The 26,636-nt window shown below is 36.7% G+C and overlaps 1 protein-coding gene across 7 annotated transcripts in view; it reads right to left on the bottom strand.

The window, feature by feature from the left end:
• The window catches only part of CD163 (CD163 molecule), a 34,639-nt gene extending 16,552 nt beyond the window's left edge, over positions 1–18,087 (bottom strand). For 3 of the 7 annotated variants that reach the window (XM_010388029.2, XM_010388034.2, XM_030939514.1), the window contains exons 1-6: positions 17,742–18,085; positions 16,569–16,655; positions 15,208–15,531; positions 13,011–13,331; positions 10,978–11,298; positions 9,257–9,577 (exon numbers count right to left, since the gene is read on the bottom strand). In XM_010388029.2, coding sequence (XP_010386331.2) covers positions 9,257–9,577; positions 10,978–11,298; positions 13,011–13,331; positions 15,208–15,531; positions 16,569–16,655; positions 17,742–17,787 — 1,420 coding nt within the window. In that variant the 5' untranslated portion in view covers positions 17,788–18,085. Of the gene's footprint in view, positions 1–9,256; positions 9,578–10,977; positions 11,299–13,010; positions 13,332–15,207; positions 15,532–16,568; positions 16,656–17,741 lie in introns of all 7 variants that reach the window. The other 4 variants (XM_010388032.2, XM_010388033.2, XM_030939515.1 and 1 more) reach the window with 3 other exon arrangements.
• Between the last annotated feature and the right edge of the window lie 8,549 nt (positions 18,088–26,636).

Below are 26,636 nucleotides of genomic sequence, written 5' to 3'. Positions count from 1 at the left end.
AATAAATATTATTTCAGTGAGAGATAATATGATTCCCAGGTTTCCATTCATGATGAGGGTGAGGAAGGTGGTGTGGAGTGGGAAATGGAGACGAGGGTGCTCAGTGATTTCCTACACTTGTTTGTCTTGGCTTTTCTGCCTTGAGTTGGGTATGGATAATTCTAGACCTCCCTATTCCTAGCTGAACTCATCCATCTGAGAGAATTCTGGGACTTCACCTTGTGCAGCCAACCATCCCCAGAGGCAATGATAACTCTGTTCTTCCAACATTTTGCTTACTTTATTCATAATAACATCAGAGACCACAAACAATGTGTATCTACTATCGCTATCTCTTAGTCTTGCACTCATTCCTGTATGCACTGCAATCTGGGGTCTCCTCAACCTTTTTGAATTGTTCTATGTAAAGCTTTTCAATATACTTCTCATTTTCAAAACGAACATCAGACTTCTTCCTTTTGACGTCTGTTACGTTTGGTATACGTGAACCTTCTTTGTACCATTTTCTCCTCCATTCTTTCTGATACTGCTTTATCAAAACATTTCATGTATTCCTTGAGTCAAAGTTCTGTCTGTAACCTTCTCATCTGCTCAATGGACATGTCTCAACTGCCAATAAATATATTTTCATCCATACATTTTTCTTTAATTTTAGATCCACAAACGTATCTGCTTAGACATGTGGAACTTAAAGTATTCAAAGTTGAATGAATTATTGTATGACAAGCCCACTATATGCTTTATTTAATTAATGATATGCAGACCAAATTAGAATCACCTAAAATTGAACCACCACTTTATCTCACCACAAATAATGGTAATAATGATAGCAGTGAATATTAAGTAAGCACCTATTATATTATATATATGGCATTCCAATAAGCATTTAACAAACATTATTTCATTTAATCCTTAAGATTGCCTTAGGAGACAATTGTTAATATCATTCTGATTTTACAGACAAGGAATCTGAAACATAGAGAGGTGAGATGTAGTAATTTGCTAAGGTAACACAACAAATTACTACAGAATTAGTAAGAGAACAGAATTTGAAGCCAGGCAGTATATTCCAGAGCCTAAAGTGCTGACCCTCATGAAATATTACACATGTAGAAAACCACCATATCTCTTAGTCCTCCAGCATATTTCTTCTTCTGCATATTTATTGCTATTGCCGTAAAGTGATTTGTCATCATCTGTCATGCAGACCTCTACAATAGCTTCCTAAATTGCTTCCTTGCTTCTAAGTCTTTTTTCCAAAAAATTTATGCCATGATTATAAATATATTAATAAATTTCAAATATTTTCATGTGATGTTTTTTCTTTAGCTAACTTAATGTTTCCTTAAAATTTACGCAATGATCCCTTACATACTTTCTTATGATTTCTGTAATAATCAGGCATGCAGTAATTAATCCAAAAGTATCAATGTAATGACCTATGACATAACAACCTATAACGTTGTCTGACTATTTTAGGCATCTGATGATGGGTGGGTTAAAAAGGCTGCCACAGAGCTCAGTCTGTCAGTAAAGATAGATAATACTAAAAATAATCATCATCATCTTATTAGCTAACATGTACTTCTAGCTCACTGTGTAATTCCCGTGTGGTAGGCCCTGTTACCACTCCCATTTTTCTTCTGAGCAAACTGCAGCACAAACAGCTTTCACAGATTCCCTAATTTCATCCAGCTATTAAAATTAAGGAGAGGTGATAAACACTATTTCTTTAGTACACTTTAAAATAGTATGCTGTTACCTTAAAAGCTTTAATATCTATTATTTTATCAACCAAATTTGATGCTCCAGCCTAAAGATGCTTGGGCATGCCATAATTTTCATACTTCTGTGCTTCTGTAGAAACTTTTCTCTCTACTTAAAATGTATTTCCCTACCTTATGTACCTAGGAAAAAGCTACTTCTTTTCAAAGCTATTCAATTTCTCACTAACAGCCTTCTCCTCCACGAACACAGTTCACTACAAGATATACATATTTTAATAGTGACGAATCCAAAAATAGAAATATGTATTAGACATAAAACTAACAAATAAAGGAGTCATCCGCTCTGTTTTAGACTATGTAGGAGAGAATACCATAGATCTAAACTGGATCTTGAAAAAAGATGAGGAGTTTGCCAAATACAGAGTGTGTGAAACAACCTTTAAGGAATATACTCATTAAATAGCATGGTGTCACTGAAGAATTATAAGTAACTTACTGTAGCGGAAATTTAAAATATAAAGAAAAGACACATCAGAAATAATAAATGGAATTTATATTATGAAGATGCTCTTTGTCAAGTTAAGAAACACAACCATCAACATAAGTGAGTTTCTTTGAAAATACTCAGATGCAATATAAAGTACTTAAGAAATACAAACTATTTCTTTTAACTCATTCTTTAAAAGAAATAAAGGAACTGGAAGCATTCCCCTTGAAAACTGGCACAAGACAGGGATGCCCTCTCTCACCACTCCTATTCAACATAGTTTTGGAAGTTCTGGCCACAGCAATCAAGCAAAAGAAAGAAATAAAGGGTATTCAATTAGGAAAAGAGGCAGTCAAATTGTCCCTGTTTGCAGATGACATGATTGTATATTTAGAAAACCCCATCATCTCAGCCCAAAATCTCCTTAAGCTCATAAGCAACTTCAGCAAAGTCTCAGGATACAAAATGAATGTGCAAAAATCACAAGCATTCCTATACACCAATAACAGACAAACAGAGAGACAAATCATGAGTGAACTCCCATTCACAATTGCTTCAAAGAGAATAAAATACCTAGGAATCCAACTCACAAGGAATGTGAACGACCTCTTCAAGGAGAACTACAAACCACTGCTCAATGAAATAAAAGAAGACACAAACAAATGGAGGATCATTCCATGCTCATGGATAGGAAGAATCAATATCGTGAAATTGGCCATACTGCCCAAGGTAATTTATAGATTCAATGCCATCCCCATTAAGCTACCAAAGACTTTCCTTCACAGAATTGGAAAAAACTACTTTAAACTTCATATGGAACCAAAAAAGAGTCCGCATTGCCAAGACAATCCTAAGCCAAAAGAACAAAGCTGGAGGCAGCGCACTACTGACTTCAAACTATACTAGAGGGCTACAGTAACCAAAACAGCATGGTACTGGTACTGAAACAGAGATATAGACCAATGGAACAGTGCAGAGCCCTCAGAAATACTACCACACATCTACAACCATCTGATCTTTGACAAACCTGACAAAAACAAGAAATGGAGAAAGGATTCCCTATTTAATAAATGGTGCTAGGAAAACTGGCTAGCCATAAGTAGAAAGCTGAAACTGGATCCCTTCCTTACACCTTATACAAAAATTAATTCTAAATGGATTAGAGACTTAAATGTTAGACCCAAAACCATAAAAACTCTAAAAGAAAACCTAGGCAATACCATTCAGGACATAGGCATGGGCAAGGACTTCATGTCTAAAACACTAAAAGCAATGGCAACAAAAGCCAAAATTGACAAATGGGATCTAATTAAACTAAAGAGCTTCTGAACAGCAAAAGAAGCTATCATCAGAGTGAACAGTCAACCTACAGAATGGGAGAAAATTTTTGCAATCTACTCCTCTGACAAAGGGCTAATATCCAGAACCTACAAAGAACTCAAACAAATTTACAAGAAATAAGCCCATCAAAAAGTGGGCAAAGGATATGAACAGACACTTCTCAAAAGAAGACATTTATGCAGCCAACAGACACATGAAAAAATGCTCATCATCACTAGCCATCAAAGAAATGCAAATCAAAACCACAATGAGATACCATCTCACACCAGTTAGAATGGTGATCATTAAAAAGTCAGGAAACAACAGGTGCTGGAGAGGATATGGAGAAACAGGAACACTTTTACACTCTTAGTGGGACTGTAAACAGTTCAACCATTGTGGAAGACAGTGTGGTGATTCCTCAAGGATCTAGAACTAGAAATACCATTTTCCCCAGCCATCCCATTACTGGGTATATACCCAAAGGATTATAAATCATGTTGCTATAAAGACACATGCACACGTATGTTTATTGTGGTACTATTCACAATAGCAAAGACTTGGAACCAACCCAAATGTCCATCAATGACAGACTGGATTAAGAAAATGTGACATATACACCACGGAGTACCATGCAGCCATAAAAAAGGATGAGTTCATGTCCTTTGTAGGGACATGGATTCAGCTGGAAACCATCATTCTCAGCAAACTATCGCAAGAAGAGAAAACCAAACACTGCATGTTCTCACTCATAGGTGGGAATTGAACAATAAAAACACTTGGACACAGGAAGAGGAACATCACACACTGGGGCCTGTCGTGGGGTGGGGGAAGGGGTGAAGGATAGCATTAGGAGATATACCTAATGTAAATGATGAGTTAATGGGTGCAGCACACCAACATGGCACATGTATACATATGTAACAAACCTGCACATTGTGCATATGTACCTAGAACTTAAAAGTATAAAAAAATAAATAAAGAAAATTCAGTTGAAAATGAGGCCTTCTAAAAGTCTTAAGTCCTTTATAGATATCTGCTATCGAATATCAACAATTTTTGTAATCTGTTGATGTTACTATCACCATGATATAGATACACCGTTAGCCCATGCCAATCTACATACTCTGATTTACTTTCATCTCTCATAAACCTTTCACCTGATACTGAAATGTCTTAGCAAATGTTTTGAATATGACCATATTCTGTACTATAGCAATATAGAATACCTCAGCATGTCAAAATTTCACCAATTATCCATTAAATCTGCACAAAGCAAATTCCTATCCAAATTTGAGATGAAAAACATGTTATTTTCTAAACATAGGTCAGAGTTTAAAGCAAACAACACCTCTACAACACATCCCACCCTTGAGTGGGATGGTCTTTCATTTCTTCTTTTTGAATCTTTATTCAAGAATGAAATTTCTCTAAGACATCATTAACTAGTATTCATATGATCCCAACCCCTTTTGGACAGCCCTAAATCTTTAAGTAAAAGTAATTTCCTAGATCAAGTCAAATTCTGGTTTGTTGTAACTTCTTACTCTTTTGTTTGGATCCATCTTGAACAAAATAAATCAAAAGAAAACCAGTTAAAAAGAAACAAACAAAAAAACAAGTATTTTGTTTTCCATTGTGAAAACTCATTAAGCAATTGAAAAAAAGTCCCTTCTATAAATATCCTCTTGTTTTCTTTGTCCTAACATATTTGAGTCAGGGCAGAGGACAAATTCTCCTACTCAGAAAGTGACTTGGAGACTCCATCCTCAGCCTTTATTTCGTGAATCTGCTAGTAACATGTTAATCTATCCTATGGGTCGCTTTGCTTGTATCATTACTCTTTAGACATGGTTAGAATATTGGAAATTTATCCCTTTAATTGATTTTTTTCTGCTAAATCTCTGACTGTGTTTTTACATAAAAGCAATTAAGTAAATTTTTGCACCTGGATTTAGTGCCATTCTCAACAACTTTTCCCCTGGCATAGGTGACTGAATCTGTTTTCCTTTCTTTCTCTAGAAAGATGAATAGATCTACAAAGAGCTTTGCTGAGGCAGGAGAATGGCGTAAACCCGGGAGGTGGAGCTTGCAGTGAGCTGAGATCCGGCCACTGCGCTCCAGCCCGGGCGACAGAGCGAGACTCCGTCTCAAAAAAAAAAAAAAAAAAAAAAAAAAAAAAAATATATATATATATATAAAACATAATTAGAGATATAATTAACTAGAATTACTTCCTTTTGTTTAGTGATAAATAAAATATACAATTATGATTTAAAGAAGCATTAATGTATTTTCAACATTTAATGCTTTTCAGACTCTGAAGAAGTATGGAGATCATCATAATCTCAGAATTATTTCTCAATCCTAAGTTGAAATACAGCATAGCTCAAATGAACTGTTTCTTAAGGTCAGATGTCCTCTCTAGTACATACACAGACATCACAAACAAAATGTCTGAGATTCAAAGTAAGTTTATGACCAAAATTTCCTAGACCTTTTTCTGTCAACAATTTATCTTAAATTGTTTCCAATTCTCCTGCTTAGTTGAATTCTTCTGGTTCTTTTCAGCTATATAGCCCTGTGCTATATAAAAGTTAAAGAATTTAAACAGATTATCAAATTCGTAGCTTGTATTTGGCAGGCACAGAGACAGCATGTCCATTATTGAAAGAGACAGCATGTCATCATTGACAGAGACAGTATCAGTATGTCATCATTGAAAGTATCAAGTAAATCAAGAAACAAAAGTATAAAGTATATTACTATCAAAACATGTAAAAAGCTAAAAACCAAGGCCCCCAACATAAGTAGAAGAACTTCCAAAGCCTACAGAAATATAACAAAGGAGTTTGCAAAAGGAAATAAAAAGTGCACATGGCAAATAGCAAACAAAAATACAGCTCTGTAAAGTACGGAGCCCATCTTAAGTTGCAAATGTATATTATTTATGATTTCTATTATACACATCTCAATAGAATCCTGAATAATTTAGAACACGTTACCATAAGTAAGGGATTCTAGTAATGCAACCTAAAATATGGGTGTGGTTGAATGGAGTTGATGGGCAGAATGGATTAATGACTCAGGTATGAGAGGCTAAAAAGCTAATGAGTCTTACACATGGTAAAATATTTGGGCAAACCTCACTTTGAAAAGAAAACCGTGTGCTCACTGATGCTTAAAAAATGCAGAATTTATTGGGCAAAGTACAAGAAACAAAACTACAAAAAAATCAGAATATTTGCATGACGTGGATTCTTCTTGCCACTTTTAGCATTTACAAGAAAGATGAATTCAGACTACAGTAGTCAGAATGCAAGCAGAAATGGGAGGAGGAATATCAATTTTATAAGGTGGTATGGTCTGCCTGCAGGTGTTGTACATAGTTAATCAAGAGTCCCATAATTTGGAATTGAAAAATTGAAGATAAAACTCTAAGTATCCTGTCCCCCAAATTGAGATGGTGGTAAAACTATAGCCTTATCAGAAGATAAAACTGATGCTCCAGATACGAAGGCAATGAGTCCACTGGCAAAGACGGAATTTAGGTCTTGTCCTTCCTCCCAAACCCACAGTTTCAAATGGCCTTAAGGCAGTGGTCAATAATTAAAGAGAAGGGCTGGTCATAGCATAGATCAAAGTATATTTATATGCTCTTGGACTATAGCTACTTTCAGATGGCATTGGGTTATAAAGCAAGTAGACTAGAAGCTTAGTAACCTTGTAAAGAACTTTTTTTGTTGAATTTGAGAGTAGCTGACATCAGCCCTTAATTAGCCAATCTTTAAAGTAATCCAAAGGTCCCTAAACCAATATTAGCAGAAAGTGGATTGTGAAAGGTGTGCTGTCCTTAGCTAGAGATACTCTCCAAACCAAACTTGGATGTAACTGTGAAGAATAATGTGCCAGGAAGAACTACCCGGAGAGCAACACTGGGGCCCATGAAGGAGAGTGGACAGAAGACACCTTCTCAGAGGCCAGCACGTCATTTACTAGATTGGCTTTCCAAGGAACTCTCTGAGCTGCAGGATGGCTCATCCTTCCTGTCCAGTAGCATTTGATAATCACTTCAGCAAATCTATTCTGGATGTTTCTTGGTGACAACAGAGACACCAAAACAGCCTTAAACTGCTTACCTATTTGACTAATTTTAAATGAGAAAAAGTAAACACTGTCTTTCTTTAGCCACTATTATTTGTTTCTCTTTTACATACAGCAGAACTTAATGCTAATCAATGTAAAATACAGTTAATAAGAAAATATACAAACCATTATAAATTTAGAAGAAAAACCTATAACCTAAAATATTTATATTAGTAAAACAGAAGAAATAAAACTTAAGACTCAACTCAAGAAGTTAGGGGCCAAAAAGAAATCAAACTTTAGGAAATCTGAAGAGAATTATTAGAAAAAAAGTAAATTTTAATGAATTCGAAAGCAAATAAAGGTAACATTAATTTTTTAAAATCCAAATAATGATTTTCTAAAAAATTTAGCTAAGAAAATGGCTAATCTTGTCAGGTAAAATAAATTAAAAGAATAAATGAATACACGCAGTAATAAATGATAAGAAATGTTATAGATATGGAAGTAATTTCAGACAGCTCTTTAAATACTGATGTGAAATTTGATCAAGAAATTTTACTAAGTGAATACTTAAGGTACAAAACAATTTATACAACATGTCACCCTTTGGATAATGAAAGCAAATGATAGCTATATATAGATTTGTTTGTATTTTCTTGTATTTACCTGAAATATCTCAAATAATATATAAATATTCCAACCACATAAGTTGACTGTGAGGAAAAGAATTGGATAGTAGTGGGGGAAGAGTTTACACTTTTTTCTTTTGAAGTTTAAACCATGTGATTATACTGCCAGGTCAAGAACATTTTTTAAAAAGTAATATAGCAATTCAAATTTACATCTTAAATGATTGCCTTTTTTTCAATTGGAGGATAATTTCCACTTAACTAGAAGTAAGCACCATTTGTTACATCAGGGAAATGTCCCTCGCTGCATGCCTAGGTTGGGAGGTATCTGGAGTCATACTGTTGGTTAGAGGACGTGCAACACGTACAAGTTTCCATTCTGTGAGGTCTCTACATGTTTAATGGTTTTCTTGTACACTGTGTTTTCTAAAGTCTTTCCATTGCAGAGTAAAAGTTACATTTACTTTAGAATTATTTTTAAAGCATCACTTTTCAACAAAGTTAGCATTTGTATAAATATAATTAGCATAAAATACTAAAGATTATCCACAAACCCAACCAGTTTACAACTCATTTTTGAGCTTTTTAAAGAGGTTGCAGTGAAATATCCACAGGTTTTCAAAAAAAAGACAATTCTTTCACAGTACAATAGAGGGAGCTGAAGGTTATGTCAGTTTATCCAACATGGTTATTTTTAAATCTTTTGGTGACATCCTGTGAAAGAAATATTGAATTCTCTTTTTTAAGTTTCAATCCTCCTTAATCTCTTATACCTCTATTGATTTAAAAATTACTCAAAAACCAAAGTGAGCAAAACCTAAACACTTCTATCTAAAGTGCAATGTGAATTGTAAACTTATCTGTCTCTCCCAGTGGAATTTGTATAGATATTTTCTGGTTTCTTGAGAATGATCTAGTCATAAGGACCAATGTTTCTTTTCAATGTCAAAGGCAGTACTGGAAATTTACACCCTTCTTCTTAACAAGTTGATTGAAACTCATACCTGAGCAGGTAATTTTGGCTTCTTCATAGTGATCACAGGTAAGTCCACCCCATTGCCAGTTCTTGCAGTCCCAAAGAGAAGTTTCATTTCCATTACAGCTACTTAGAAACAGCCACGTGTTTGTTGCCTGGATTTTGGAGTATACTTGATAGGATGTTTTGAGTGCAGATCCACATCCCAGCTGCCTGCAAACCACATCAGCTTCTTTCAGTCCCCAGCCTCTGTCACACACCTTCCCTAACAGTCTCTGAATCTCCACCTCAACTGTCCCAGCACAGCGGCTGCCTCCACCTCTAAGTCTTAGCTCCAGATCTGATCCATCTGCAAAAGAAACATAAACTTAAACCATCGATACATATGGAGGTTAGCTTCCAGAGGATTTTTTTGTCTTTTTTCTTCTCTGATACTGATACACTGGAAATTATAGCTTACTTATTTCCTGACTTTTTAAGAAACAATAAGATAGACCACAAATTTTTGTTAGAAATGGGACTGCAGTTTCAAGGGTTGATAAAAATTGTCAGTGGCAGAAAGATATGAGCAAAGCAATTCTGCTTTAAAAGAGATTTCTCAAAAAGTGGGTGAAGGATATGAACAGATACTTCTGAAAAGAAGGCATTTATGTGGACAACAAACATGAAAAATAGCTCATCATCACTGGTCATTAGAGAAATGCAAATCAAAATCACAATGAGATACCATCTCATCACAGTTAGAATCGCGATCTTTAAAAAGTCTGGAAACAGATGTTGGCAAGGATGTGGAGAAATAGGAATGCTTTTACACTGTTTGGTGGGAGTGTAAATTAGTTCAACCATTATGGAAGACAGTGTGGTGATTCCTTAAGGATCTAGAACTAGAAATACCATTTGACCCAGCGATCCCATTACTGGGTATACACCCAAAGGATTATAAATCTTTCTACTATAAAGACACATGCACATGTATGTTTATTGCAGCACTATTCACAATAGCAAAGACTTGGAACCAACCCAAATGCCCATCAATAATAGACTGGATAAAGAACATGTGGTACACATACACCATGGAATACTACGCAGCCATAAAAAAGGATGAGGTTACGTCCCTTGAAGGGACACGGATGAAGCTACAAACCATCATCCCCAGCAAACTAACACAAGAACAGAAAACCAAGCACCTCATGTTCTCACTCATAACTGGGAATTGAACAACGAGAACACATGGACACAGGAAAAGGAACATCACACACTGGGGCCTGTCAGGGGGTGGGGGAAAGGGGAGGGAGAGCATTAGGACAAGTACCTAATGCATGGGGGGTTAAAACCTAGATGACAGGTTGATACGTGAAGCAGACCACCATGGCACATGTATACCCATGTAACAAACCTGCACATTAAACACATGTATCCCAGAACTTAAAGTTAAAAAAAATAAGTAAATTTAAAATTTTACAAAGAGATTCCTATGAAATTTTGTCTCTCTGCGCTCCAGGTAGATTCTGAGTTTGAAGTGTGCTCCATAACAGTAGTCTGAGTAATTATTACAGAGAATGACGTCAGACAACTCTCCAAACTAGTTGAATAAATAACATGTCAAAGATTACAAGTATAAAGGAATTCCCAGCAAGGAATCTACTAGGCATTTCTACTTCTTACATCTATTCCTACTCCTAAGGAGCACAGGACTTTCTCTTTCTGCTTTTCTTTTTGTTTAGTGTTTTGGTTTGGGTTTTAACGTACCAGAACATGTTACGCCAGCATCTTCATTGTGATTGCAATAATGCTTTCCCCATTCATGGTGTTTACATTGCCAGACCGCAGGTTCATGTCCCTGGCAAGAAACACTGTCAAGCCAGATGTGTCCAAATCCCTCACTGGCGTTAACTCGACCAATGGCGGTGATAGCAGTTGGACATCCCAGTTGCTTGCATGCCACAGCAGCATCATGACTGTCCCAGCCGTCATCACATATTGTCCCCCATTCTCCTTGGAATCTCACTTCTAATCTTCCTGAACATTCAGTGACTCCATCTACCAGTCTCAGGCTCAGATCTGCTCCCTCTGTAACAGAGATACACAACAGGTCTGCGATAAGGAAGTAAGAACATGAGACTATAAATAGCTGTACCTAAGATGAGTTAAGGAAAACGGGAGAGATGTAAGTGGAGACAGAGAAAACTGTGATGTACTATACTAGCACTGGAAATCATTCAAGATGGAAGGAGGAGTGGATCAGGCAAGAAGATGGACATCTCAGTATAGATAGCATATACTACAGGAAGTGTTTCTAACAGGAGATCCAGGGACTGAATTTCATCTAGGACCTGCTATTTGACCACCACAGAGTTCTTGTTAGAACTGTTTACTTTTTCTGGTTAATATATATTCGCATGTGTTTAACTGGCACCCACATCCTTCAGTTTGCCTCCATACTTAGCAATCCCTTTTGCCTCTGACTGCATTCTCCATTGATACTACCTAGGCTGTGTTGTATACCTGAACCTGTTGTGTCCACTTCCTTAGTTTAAAAGCAGAGCAAAGAGAAAGGAGGCTTCAGTACTACAATTTTCACCTTCCCCAAATCAATATTCTTCAAAGAATAGACGTTGATTCTGAAGAATATTCTGTAATAAATTAAACTGGTTTTTTCCTCTGGCAGTTTCCATTTTCATTCTCACAACATTATTTATTGTGATTCCTCAGCATGTGCTAACTGGGGGCCTAGAGAAATTTTGATGGGTAAAAGAGAATGGAAGGTATAGTCTGTGATTTTTCTACTCCAAATTCTTCACATTCTTTAGCTAACAAAACCTATCTTTCTTGTAGGAGTTCCATTCATTGTGGTTCAGGCTATAGCTGATCACATTTTTCAACAAGAAAAAGCCTGTTCAAGACATGCAGAAAGAGATAGAACCCAGATGACATTGTTCAAGAACCTGAATCCAGCCATGCATGAGGCTAACTATACCCTCTGAATTTCCCAGTTTTGTGAGCCAGTATTCTCTTCGTTTTAAATGAGTTTGAATGGAAGTTCATTTATTTGCACAGAGAGAGAGAGAAAGAGAGAAAGAGAAAGAGACCTGGTGAAGATAGGGATTTTTTACTCTTATTTTCCTAAGTGTTCTCTGGGGTTCAAGACACACTCAATCTCCTTTTATACTAAGAATTCAACAGAAAAACGAAGAGTGGTTCTCTGCACACACAAACCATTGTACCTGCCCCCAGTCTGAGTATCAACGTGAAAGTCTCTAGACAGATACAATGCATATCTAGTATAAATAAAATTTTAATGGGAAACCAATATTGATTTTTAAAAAGTGATTTGCTTCTGTGAATTTGAAAAATGATTTGGGAAGGAGTGGGTTAATGAGGCTAATGAGGAGGCTTTTGTGGATTAGATGATAACTGGAGTGGTTTCGTCTTAAAACTTCATAGTGCAAAATTTCCTAGTAAAGCCCTTCCTTCCTTCCTTTTTCCCCTCTTTTTCTTTTCGGTCTCTCCCTTTCTTTATGGGCTTTTCCTAAACACTGTCTTCTTTTCTTATGACCTGGATCTCAGTTTCACTATACACCCTTCTTCCCTAACCTATTTCTCCTAATTTCAGTTAAGGTAAAAAGTCCACAGGTATCAGAATGAAACCTGAAGTTAGGTTAAAATGTGGTGACAAAAGAAACAGACTTCATTATGTTCTTAAGAGTTCAGGCTTTTAAGATTTATTACCCCTTTCTTTTGTCCTCTCCTGGAGAATAGAATGAGCCAAGATCAGTCCTTACTTGAGCAAATCACTCCAGCATCCTCAGCATGATCACAGTTATGCTTTCCCCATCCTTGATGTTTGCAGTTCCAGAGAGCTGACTCATTTCCGTTGCATATAAGATCATCAAACCAGATTGGTCCAGAGCCTTCTCCAAAATTAGCTGAACCAGAGAAACTGACAGCACTTCCACATTCAAGTTGTTTACAAACCACAGATGCATGATCGATGTTGAAGTTATCATCACACACTGTTCCCCACTGTCCTTGGAATTTGATCTCTATTCTTCCAGAACACATATTCCCTCCATTCGTCAGCCTCATTTCCAAATTGGATCCATCTGGAGCAGAGAAAAGACCAGAGTTCAGAAGTTACATTCATTTAGAAGTGACTTTAGAAAATAAGTTTCCTCTGGACACTTGGGATTTGATGTTGTCCTTAAAATGGTGCCTGATTTTGGATGTTGCCCAGCTCCACACAGTGGAGAATTTTAGTATGTTAAAATCTAGGAAGCAATTAGGATTTTTATCTGTATCTACTTACAAAGGAAAATATTTACAGATTAAAGTTTTTAAACTTTCTGTTTTGTTTTGTTTCCTTCCATTACTAGGATAGATGTAAATACTCTTTCTATATAGAAATAGATAAATTCGACTCAACTTATTTAAATTTGACTCCAGTTAAAGCTTTAGGTGTATAAATTTCAAAAAGCAAATTGATTAACTCCACTGGTAGTTATAAAACAACAGAAAATAAGAGCTAAAAGTACTACACTGATGTTTTAGCTAAACAGCTCGTTCTATAGACAGCAATAATTATGATAAGAGCCTGCTAAAATTTATGATAATTTTAAACTTTGCAGTAGATGTTACTTTTGTTATTCTCCATTTCACACCTCCCATAGTGATTAAAAATAAGAGGAAAGAAGGAGGAGACGGAAGAGGAAGAGGAGAAAGAAGAAAGAGAACTGAGTCACCAAGAGAACCATGAGGATCTTCAGCACCTGTTATGTACCAAACAGTATGCCAGTAGTTTTACATGTATTATATCATTGAGTCCTCAGAGACTGAAGTTTAAAGAGATTTGACAACTTCACAAAATCATAGGATATTAGCTATGGAAAATTTATTTCAGCATTTTTCTAGATGCTACTGTGTGTTTCTCTTATCACGTCACAATGCCTGGACAGAGATAAGTCCTTTCTATAGTCGGTCTTCTGGGAGAGAAAGAGGCTGGGAGGTGAGAGGGTTGCATAAAAAATTAATGAAACAGGCCAATCATGGTGGCTCACGCCTGTAATTCCAGCATTTTGGGAAGCCAAGGCAGGCAGATCACCTGAGGTCAGGAGTTCGAGACCAGCCGGGCCAACATGGTGAAACCCCGTCTCTGCTAAAAATACAAAAATTAGCCAGGTGTGGTGGCAGGTGCCTATAATCCCAGCTACTCAGGAGGCTAAGGCAGGAGAATCGCTTGAACCTGGGAGGTGGAGGTTGCAGTGAGCCGAGATCGTACCATCGCACTCCAGGCTGGAGAAATGGGGAGCCCAGGAATCTGAATTGGGTCAGAAATGTGCCCTTGGGATTTGCCAGCAGAAAGTCTTGACACATGGCTTTCTCAGTTATTGTGGGGCCAATTGCAATAAAACATATGAAGATGTTTTATAAATTAAAACCACAACATAAATGAAATGAATAGCACTGCACACTGGATCAAGCAATTATAGTTTCAAAGAATCCTTCCTACAACAAGAAATGATGTATTAAAGCTAGAAATAGTTGATTTTTGTTCACTAAGTTGATTGTCAGTTAATGGACAAAAGGGTAATAATTTGTGGGTCAATACATCAAAACAAGTCACTGGGAAACAGAACAAGGAAATAACTTAGATGTCATGATATTTTTATGATATAGGAATAGTAGGTTACATTAAGCTTACTGAATATAAAATTTAAGCCACCACTTTTTGGCTTTTTGGCTAAGATCACGTATAAAATTGAAGCCAGTCACTTCCTCATTAATCACAGTGTTCAGAATTATTTTTATTTAAAAAAAAAAAATGACCTTGTGTTTTGTGGTTTTTCTAGCAATGGATTGAGTACTTTTATACAAGAACTAGATTGCTTACAGGAAAGTGGCTTATTCTAGGTTTTAACCCATCTGCATATTTCTTCCCCACCAAGGATTTTGTGTTGAGGCTTTGACTAATGCAAGTCTTACCTGAGCAGGTCACTCCAGCATCTTGTTGGTGAGTACAGTTACTATGCTTTCCCCATCCATCATGTTTGCAGTCCCAAAGAGCTGACTCATTCCCACGACAAGAAACATGATCCATCCAAATGCGTCCAGAACCTGCACTGGAATTAGCCCATCCAGTGGCTTTGATAGCAGTTGGACATCCCAGCTGGTTACAAATCACAGAGACTGCTTCCATGCTCCAGCCATTATTACACACCGTTCCCCACTCCTCCTGGACTTTCACTTCCACTCTCCCACTACACTTGTTTTCACCATCCACTAGCCTCAGCTCCTTGTCTGCTCCTCCTGCAACAATGGATTAAGACAGTCATTGGCCAAGGTCGCAAAAAGCAGGTAAAAAATTATTTTTTACATAAATTATTGATCCTTCAAACTCAGATTTGAGAACCATCCTAGTTCTATACACGGTAAAATAGAAGAATGTTACTTCACAGTCATTCAAATATAAGTATCAGTATCACTGGTTTCAAATTAAGCAGTGCTATATAACCAGTAAAGGCAAGTAACACAATAGTGTTTAATAGCTTTATTTTATGGTTGGAGAGTCTTAATAGTGGCAATTTATATAATTTCCATGAAGCGTTTTCGAGTTAAATACGATGCTACAAAATGTTATGGGGATGAACTTTTTACATTTCTCCAAAATCGTAAGGTTGATAGAAAGAAGGCTAATAGAGAATTTATGAAGATGAAAAGACTAGTTGTAAGAAATTTAACCCTTATTTCATACAAATATGTAAAATAGCATAAATCTTAAAAACACTAGACTGAAACTTATCTACTTAAATAAAAATTAAGATGGATATATTTTCCTGCTATTTTCTACCAAAAAATAAATCTCTTTGTACTCTCTTCCCACCCCCAGATGATAGATGATCTCAGTTGCCTCCTTGGCATTATTTTAGCTTTATTTAGGAATCCAGTGGTCCCAACAACCAGGCATCTCTCAATACATTTTTAGATAAATTTTGGCATTTGAATTTACTAATGTGTTTCCCAAATTCACTTTTGTTCTAATGATTCTGAAGTTTCTCCTCCTTTGTATTCTTTCCTATTTTTTAGCTCAACATTATTTCTAATCTTTAAGTAAAATTCATTTTTCTGCTGTGAGTTTATTTTATTTGGTGAGGAACCATGCTAATATTTTGGTGTCGCATGGTTAGATTTTTATTGTGTGCTTTTAATAATATCTGATCCTTTGAATACATGGAGCATGTCACCTAGTTTTTAGATGCTACTCAGCCTTCGGAAAAATTGTTTGCCTTTTAACTGTTCTTGTCAGAGTGGGCAAAGCCTGTAAGTAAATTTGACAGAGTACTCACCAAGAGAACTGGTGACAAAACAGGCACTGAGAAGTAAGATCACAGCAATAGTGAAGGGACTCAAGTTGACAAAATGTCTTCTGACGTCTGTGAAAAAGAAGAGGGCAAAAGTAGCATCTTCCCAAAAAGAGACTTTGGAGAAGACAGACGGTTTCAGAGGTTAATTAACAAAGCAGGTCAAACCAAGACAGAAAACCCTTCCTTTTAAATTGCAAGGCAGGCAGGAAACATTCATACCCAGGCTCATATAGTTTCAGTGAAATAGCTTTGAAAATGTTCATGTTTATAGGCAACCTAGAGGTGAGGGACTAGAAGAAGGTTGGTGGTGGAAATGAGAATTGCAAGGGCAACCCTTAAAACCTGGAAAAATGAGAACAACATCAATGAAACTTATAGCAGACAATTCTCCCAGCAGGCACAGGGAAGGTATCCTGAGATTTCTCTATTCCCTAACCACCTCGATATTCAATTACGGATGCCCCCATCTTCAAGACTACCTGAGCCACACTGATAGAGGATAAGTTCCATGAGTAAATGAATTATATCTATCATGTTCACCATAATTTCACCAGTACCTGGCTTGATGCTTGCCAAATAGTAGCTAGCTGAACAATACCTTGATGGAATAAAGTGATGATATTCATATCTGAAAAGCTCAAATATTAAATCTTGTCATCTTTACCTGTATCATTATCACATAATACACTCTTTAATACTGTTATTACTCTCATATCTTCTTATTACTCTAACCCAACACTAATTTAAAACTAAAAATGCTAAATAATTTTAACATGTCCAAATAACTCTCGAAATAGATAACTCACTTATCAGAGTAGATAATCTTCTTTATGTAATTAACTCTCTATCCATATTCATTTCTGCGTATTCCATCTTTTCTAACAACTATTTTTTCATACTCAATACATTTCAGTTAACTTTAGTTCCTGACTTAATTTCACCTCAACAGTTTTACAAAATTAATGCCAACTCTGATTCCTATATCACATCTTCAATTTTGAATCTATGGCAGATCAAAGATGCTGCCATATAAGCCTATGTCCTTTTTCCACTCCTTACTCTTCTCATGCCAATCACTTTTAAATCACATCCATTGACTGTCATAATAATATACCCCATTAAAGGGGAAATGTAGAATAAATGAGAAGCTTTTACCAGCAGATCCAGAGTCTTCAAGTGGCACCATTCTGAGTTTGTTCATTCCAAAGTTTTATAACTTCAATGATTCTTAAATCTTCTTGTATTGTTCCGTAGAAATGTTCTTCTAAAGAAAAGGACTAAGAATTCTAAAAATCACTTCACTCTCATGAAAATGAAAAGGCTACATATGGAGGCGGAGTCAACCCAAAAAGAGAAGTCATTGAAAGAGCTGAGGTTCCCTTTCATACTCATGTTTTCTTCAATATGGGACATGAAACAACCAAAGGAAATTGGGAAACACTTCCCACAGATTTCGAAAAATTAGAGGAAATACTAACTCATAGGCTGCTGTTGCTGAATTAAATATTTTACATTTTTGAACTTCATTTTGGACAAATAGATGAGACACAAAAAGGTACTGTCATGTTGAAAAATTATGTAAAAAAACTAAAGCAAAACAGGTAAAACATAATTAAATAATTAATGTTTTATTATATCCACTTTTAATTTTATTTCCATAATCAAATGTGCCTAATGAGTAATTTTGTGTAAGTTGTTGAGACACAGCATTTGTCATTTCTTTTCTAATGGGATGAAGTACACCAAGAGAATTAGCCATGACTATTACTGATATTACAAATGGTGAAACAAAAATTAGCAAAACATGGTTTTAGCTCTATATAACTCAGATTCAAGTAAGAGAAACACATATGATAATAACAATGAACATAAAGTTAAAGTGTGGGGGTAAAAATAATGGATGAAGTAGTCCTATCTATTGAGAGAAAGGAATGAACAGTCAGAAAACTCTTTTCTCTGAGGAAAGGCTTAAATTGTGTCCTAAAAGATGAGAAAAACATTGCCAAAGGGACAAATGATAAAGGAGTTTAAGGCATAAGAAACAGCACATACAAATGAATATTTATATATAAAAACATATCAGCTCGAAATAACTACTAATAGTTTGTCATGGCATACATATTGTCAGGTGTTAGTGATGGGCCTGAAATGGGGAATTAAAGTAGCATCTCCAGCCTTCCAAAGAGACATTCACTAGAACTCAGTCAACAAAGGCACCTTGCTTTCTTCCATTTCTTGGGCATGCAAATTTCTCCCTGCCTCATAGTATGTCATACATATTGTTCCTTCTGTGTTTACTGCCTCCCTACCAGTACCTTTCTCTAAGATAACTCTTTATTTCTCAGTTAAACATCCCTTCACTAGGAGAAATAACTCCAACCCTGAATGACCCCAGAAAATAAACACTCAAGATACCCTGTACTTATGAGGACTGTTGATTATGTTTTTATATTTATTGTTTATCTTACTTGCTAGTCTTAAGATACCAGGATAGGAACTGCCTTTTTTTCAAAAAGACATCTACCAGTCCCTGCCAGATGGTAGGCTCAATATTACCTTTTTGTTGTTGTTGTTGTTGTTGATAATGTTGTTATTATTGCTGAGGTAAACAAGGACTACATGAAGAGGAGTTTTATATACCAAGTTAAAGAATTATAATTTTACACTGCAGGCAAGTAATGACATTAAATAGTTTGAAACATGAATATTAAAGTGATTTGTCTTTTACGTATCTCATCTTGCTAGCAACTTTGAGGATGATTGGTGGCCAGGGTAAAAATGGAAATAAGAGCAAGACTAAATGCAGTGAAAGTGAATATTATAGCAAAAACCTAGTAGAATAAGAGCCTAATTGAAAAGATATAGTAGAAAAATGGAAGAAATAGATTGGTGCAAAATTAAAAAGCTAGGTGAACAAGACATTTTTGCTTTTATTCAAAATGAAGAAACAGGAAGTGTGTTTACCATCCCACCTGAAACAACTAAAAGCCAAACCAAACATGTGTAGCAGTGATTTTCAAGACACTGAAAATGAGGCAACAAGAATAGTTTTTGCCTGGATCTCAAGGATTGTGATCCATGAGCGATGAGAAACTAAGCTGAGTTTACTGCCTTGAGGTAGTTTCCAAGCTACCGTGGAGTAGGAAACCCAGAGAATGATCAGAGGAGTACCAGAGTTGGGGAGAAGCAGCTGAGAATCTGGGAGACTAAGGTGGCTAGAATTCACAGGAAATAGCCTCATAGAGGAGAAAGTTGCAGGGAGAGAGAGCGAGAGCGAGAGCGGGAGCGGGAGCGGGAGCGGGAGCGGGAGCGGGAGCGGGAGCGGGAGTAGGGAGGAGGCAAGGAGAGAGAGCTGAATATCTGTAGAGTCCCCTTTGAGTATTCAGCTGAGTATTGTTAAGTGCATGCATGTGAGAAAATTACCTGAGTCTGGGGAAAGAATAATGAAAGGATTAGAGTTACACACAGGGCCAGGAAAAGCGACCATTCACATGGAAAACTCACAATTCATGGGGTATTGGGTAGAGTTCACAGATGAGTCTTACCACAGTGGTGGGAAAGAATTAGCCCTAGCTACTTGCTGATTGGATCCCACCTAACAAATTTTAAAGACAAGACCCAAAGAATCAAATTGTTTCCAAGAACATAACAGTGTTCTAGACTAAACCTTGAAATATCTAAAGCAATAAAAATAATTTAAAACTCAGCAAAGTTTAGTTTACAATGTCTGGAATTAAACAAAATATTACTTAGTGCTATGGTCTAAATGTTTGTGTCTCCTCAAAATTCATATGTTGAGATCCTAACCTCCAAGGTATTAGTAGGTAGGGCCTTTGGGAGACAACTAGGTCATGAGGGCTCCGCCTTCATGAATGCGGTTATTGCCTTCATGAAAGAGATCCCTGAGAGACGACTGATCCCTTTTGCCATGTGAAGTACAGCTTAAAAATGGTAATCTATAACCCTGGAAGTGGACTCTCACCAGACACTGAATCTGACAGGATCTTGATCTTGGACTTCCCAGCCTCCAAAACAAAGAAATAAATTGCTGTTTACAAACCTCTGAGTCCATGTTGTGTAGTTTCTTTTTTGGGGAGTCGGGGGGAGTGCTGATTATAATCTCAAAACACGCAATTAGAAATGCCATAATCCTAAATGTTAAAATCCCAAAGTTCAACATCCCTAAAGATCAACATCTCTGAAATCTAAAAATTCCTAACATCAAAAACTGCAGAAATTACAATTCAGAATGTTGAAATTCTGAAAGTTGAATTCTGGGGAAGACATCGGTACATTTTTGGTTGCATACAGGATAGTTGCATTCTGTTAATTACAACATGTTAGGCAGAACTATCCCCTTGGTATTGCCTTTATTTGGAAATTAAGTATAGTTTAAGGAGATGCAATTAAGTATGGGTGCCAAGTTGACAAGGGGTGCATTTATAGACATAATTTTAGGTGTCAACTTGATTGGATTAAGGACTATCTAGACACTTGATAAAGCATTATTTTTCATGGGTCTGTAAGAGTGCTTCCAGACACATCCAAAATAATGGATAAGATTAGTGTGTGAGTCTGAGTGGACTAGGTGGGGAAGATCTTCAGTGCTGGCCTGCATCAGGGAACCAGAGAGAACAAATGCAGAAGGAAAATTGATCTCTCTCTCAGAGCTGGGACAGACTTTTCTTGTGCTACTTTGGACAGCAGAACTGCAGGTTCACTGGCCTTTCAACTACAGCAATTATATCTGGAGTGGCTCCAGAATGCTAAGGCTTTTAGCCTCAGACTGAGAGTTACACCATGGGCTTCCCTGGTGCTGAGGCCTTCGGACTTGGGCTGAGTCATGCTACAGTCATCCCATGGTCTTCAGCTTACAGACGGCCTATCATGGGACTTCTCAGCCACCAAAATTATGCAAGCCAATTCCCCTAATAAATTCACTCTCAATGTCTATATATATCCTACTGGATCCACCTCTCTGAAAGACCCTGACTAATACAGATTTGGTATTGGGGAAACTAAATTGATTCCTTCTTACTGTATTTTATGACACAGTGAAAGAGATCTGTGAAATTTTACTCTTGTAAAATGTGATTAACTGTGCAAGGCTAGTTAATGGCAAAAGATAAAGTTTAAAAGCTAATTGTTATTTGTGCTGTAAAAGCAGAAAATAGATTAATTTCAATAGCAGTGTTGGGCAGTATATTCTTACAAATCTTATACTGCGTGATTCTATTTATATAGAATTCTGGAATGTGAAAATCAATCGACTGTGACTAGAAGCAGTGGTTGCTTAGAGATGGATGGGAAAGAGTTCAAGGGAAGAATCACAATAAGGGATAATCATGATGTTTTTTGGAGTAATTGATATGTTCATTGTCTTGATTGTGTTGGTAATTTCACAGGTATACACATATATCAAAACTAAACAAATTGAACATTTTAAATATGGGCAACTTAGTGTATATTAATTATGCTCCAATAAAGGTGTTTTTAAAAAACTTTGTGAGCTATCACTGGTGGAGGACAAAAGAAAGAGAGAAGTCCACCAGCAGCTCAATCTTTAAGGTTTACAACAATAATGGTACAGGTCAAACCCTTCAAAAAGGGCCAGGCTTGGGGGTAGGTGAAGATACCAAAATGTTGAGTGGACCTGGAAGTTAGCAGATGATTTGCTCAGAAATCTGTGACATTTTTGTGTGGGCATATTCATGGGGAATGAGAAAAAGAAGAGGAATAAATAAAGGGAGTGGTATCAGATTTTGAAACTTGTTCTGAATTTTGGAATAGATTTGAGGCTTGTTAGTAATCTCAATGTGTCCCTTTTCAGAATAAAGTCACTAATTTTGTCAATCAGATAGGTTTTTAACAGTGAAATAAGTTTCTGTATTGCTGCATTGAAAATCTCTACATATAAATTGCAGGTGTATGGTATTATTATGTAAATTCTAGAACAAGCCTATGCCTTTTTCTTACTCAGTTTTCTACCACCCAACAAGACAGAATCTGTGCTCTCTTCTTAATTTGTCCAATACATAGCCTCTTTAGAATGCTGAGCAAACTCAAGTTCAACTTTTTCTTTTTCTTAGGTTCAATCACTGAATAACATTATTATTTTCTTTTTTTCTTATATACTATCAACTCTAGAGACTTTACCCCCCCGCCCCCCAAAAAAGCTGTTAGAACTAATAAATGAACTTGGTAAATTTGCAGGATACGAAAAACATTTCTTAAGGCTGCATTTCTTTATGTATTTTATTATTATTATTATTATTTGAGATGGAGTCTCGCTCTGTCACCCAGGCTGGAGTGCAGTGGCATGATCTTGGCTCACTGCAACCCCTGCTTCCCGGGTTCAAGTGATTCTCCTGCCTCAGCCTCTGAGTAGCTGGGATTACAGGGGTGTGCCATCACACCCAGCTAACTTTTGTATTTTTAGTAGAGAGGAGGTTTCATCATGTTGGCCAGGCTGGTCTCAAACTCCTGACCTCAAGTGATCTGCTTGCCTCGGCCTCCCAAAGTGCTGGGATTATAGGCCTGAGTCACTGTTTCCGGACTAATCATTGAATAAAATTAATTGTCCAGCCATCTGTTGCAGTTCAGGTAGAATGTCCATCTAGATTTAATTATCCTTTCTGCTAGAGTGTTAGAACTACGGTTTCAATTTCTTCAGCTATCCTTTTCAGTCATTTTTGAAAGTTCTTCATTGCTCATATCAGATTTTTTTTCCCATCAAAACCCCATAGCACAGTGTCTTCTGACTCCTCTTACTTTTTTTTTTTTTTTTTTGAGACGGAGTCTCGCTCTGTCGCCCAGGCTGGAGTGCAGTGGCGTGATCTCGGCTTACTGCAAGCTCTGCCTCCCAGGTTCACGTCATTCTCCTGCCTCAGCCTCCCGAGTAGCTGGGACTACAGGTGCCCGCCACCACGCCCGGCTCATTTTTTGTATTTTTGGTAGAGACAGGGTTTCACCGTGTTAGCCAGGATGGTCTCGATCTCCTGACCTCGTGATCCACCCGTCTCGGCCTCTCAAAGTGCTGGGATTACAGGCGTGAGCCACCGCGCCCAGCCCTGACTCCTCTTACTCTTTAATTAACTCGATTTTGTTCTTTATCTCAGATTATTTCCCCCTTACTATTCCTGTATGTTGAATACAAATTTAAGCTATGCATTTGGAAACTCAGTCTAAATGAGTCTTGCTTTCCAAAAAATATTTATGGAAATAGAACATAGGGTAATAAGGAAGACCCTGAAGGTTGGCAAGCAGAGTAGTGATATAATCAAATTTCTGTTTTCGACAATGACTCTGACTACGGTATAAAAGAGAGCTTGCAAAAGGGCAAAAGTAGATGTAAGAATGCCTTATAGAAGGGTCATATAGTGTGGTAGAAATGATGGGATGTAGAGGTGGGCTCATCAGTGTTTAATTTCTACTGGAGTAAATGACTGCCAAATAAAGTATATACATGTACCAAATAAAGTATATACCAAATAAAGTATATACATGTACCAATAACAATATTCCACTTCCCAAGGATTATCATTGATTCAATTATGTCCGCTTGAAATCCAAAAGTAGAAGAAACAGAAAATAAATGGGTATGTGTGTCAACCTAAATAACAGAGGCTTTCTAGAAGAAAAGGATATTTATTCAGGAATAGGGCATTGCAATGAGAATACACGTGCCATCGTAAACTATGTGCATGTTCAGAGAAGAAAGACAAAGGATTTTAAAGAAAAACTGAAGAGGATTACCTGATATTTTGATATAATTATTCTTGGCTACAAAGATCAGTAACAGGAGTGATACCAATTCAAGGTTAGACAGGAAATTGCTGGACAGATGTCCTTGCAGAAGCATTTTTTTGTGTGTATGGATGCGATGGTCTTGTATTTTTTGCAGTTTTTTGTGATAATTTTTGTTATCAGGCATTTGTGTATGAGAACCCTCTCGTCACAGCCTTCCCCAGCTCTATTTGTCAGGGTTTGTTCTGTTTTGGTTTGGTTTTTGTTTTCAAAAAAAAAAAAAAGAAACAAACAAAACACTAGTGACTCCATGTTGATTCTGAGAACTTTCTCATTTTCCCCTTCTGATCAAGATCCTTCTCCAAAATCATAATTGATCAATCATCTCGTAGTTAGGTTTTGACATCCCTCAGTGCTGGGATGCACCTGTTCTAGGTTGCTGGTCTAATCTCACATTGGAAGGAGTAAATGGAGGCTAACAGTCAGTGTCAAAACCCTTTTAGTAACATTTGGTAGCAAGAAGGTAGTTTTGAAGGAAATGACTCTCAGGCTGTCTACCTGGATGGTGCCCATTATAAAGTTTAATTTTGTCTATTCCATAGCTTTTTGTTAACATCTCAAAGTGTTAGGCCAGCATTATTTTGCCAGGAATTGTACTTCTGAAAAAAAATTAACAAGTAACAGATAAGAGGTTTTAAAAGGGAAAATACAAAGTAAAATTCATACTAATATGACAATCCGAGTTTGCATGATGGTTTTGAGCCGTCAGCCCAGGCTAAAAACAACGAATTGAATAAATCAAGTAACCATTATCTTCTCAAATAAAACAGTGGGCATTAAGAGGGATTGGAGTCCCATTATGACATAGAGTCTTATTGTGAAACCTTCAGAAAAGCTCTCTACAGCATGGAAACATCAACGTCTCATCCTGGTTTATAGATGGAATTATGGAATTGGGTGGTTTGGTAACTTTCTTGTGACCAAAGGATCAAGCATGAGACTTATTCCTTAAAATTCATCTAGTTTCAGCTTATAGGAATTCAGGAACACAGCAGTTCTTGTTTTTAGTAATACCATGGAAGAAAGCTGGATTGGAACTGGTGGCTCACACCTGTGATCCTAGCACTTTGGGAGGCAGAAGCGGGTGGATCACTTGAGGTCAGGAGTTCAAGACCGTCTGACCAACATGGTGAAACCCTATCTCTACTAAAAACACAAAATTAGCTGGCTGGTGGCACACGCCTGTAATCCAAGCTACTTGGGAGGCTGAGGCAGGAGAATGACTTGAACCTGGGAGGCAGAGGTTGCAGTGAGCTGATATGGCGCCCTTGCACTCCAGCTGGGACAACAAGAGCAAAACTCTGTCACAAAAAAAAAAGAAAGAAAGAAAGAAAGAAGGAAAGAAAGAAAGAAAGAAAGGAAGGAAGGAAGAAAGGAAGGAAGGAAGGAAGGAAGGAAGGAAGGAAGGAAGGGAGAGAGAAAGAGAGAGAGAGAGAAAGAAAAAAGAAAGAAAGAAGAAGAAGAAAGAAAGAAAGAAGAAAAAAGAAAGAAAGAAAGAAAGAAAGAAAGAAAGAAAGAAAGAAAGAAAGAAAGAGAAAGAAAGAAAAAAAAGAAGAAAGAAAGAAAGAAAGAAAAAGAAAGAAAGAAAGAAAGAAAGAAAGAAAGAAAGAAAGAAAGAAGGAAAGAAAGAAAGAAAGGAAGGAAGGAAGGAAGAAAGGAAGGAAGGAAGGAAGGAAGGGAGAGAGAAAGAGAGAGAAAGAAAAAAGAAAGAAAGAAAGAAAGAAAGAAAGAAAGAAAGAAAGAAAGAAGAAAGAAAGAAAGAAAGAAAGAAAGAGAAAGAAAGAAAGAAAGAAAAGAAAGCAAGCAAGCTGGATTGGAGGAATTCAGGATCTAGTCTAGTCTATAGCTAAATAAGAACTCAAAAACAATGCACAGAGCTACAATCTAATAATAAGTATATTATAGCTTTTCTTTAGAAACATAACTTTCCCTAATACCATATAGGAATCTCAGATTTAAATAATTCTTTAGGCTAGGAAGGTAAACCAAGGCTGACTTTATATTTTGCCTACAATTTTAAGGTTCCTGGCCCTTCCAGGAAGTGACAATTTTTACTCACTCACTGTAAGGCTGAGAATCATTGAAGTCAGGCATTCTATGCACATTGTCAAATATGATATTTTAGTCAAATCCTTGGTAATATAATCAATGTTTCCAATTGTATCCTGCTATAAAGAGAAAGCAGATTATTATTGGACTTATTCAAATAACCAAATTGTTATAAAAATAAAAACACTTATGAAT

This window comes from Rhinopithecus roxellana, chromosome 10 (assembly GCF_007565055.1).
Source record: "Rhinopithecus roxellana isolate Shanxi Qingling chromosome 10, ASM756505v1, whole genome shotgun sequence".
Taxonomy (NCBI): Eukaryota; Metazoa; Chordata; class Mammalia; order Primates; family Cercopithecidae; genus Rhinopithecus; species Rhinopithecus roxellana.
This window is presented reverse-complemented; position numbering and strand designations above follow the sequence as displayed.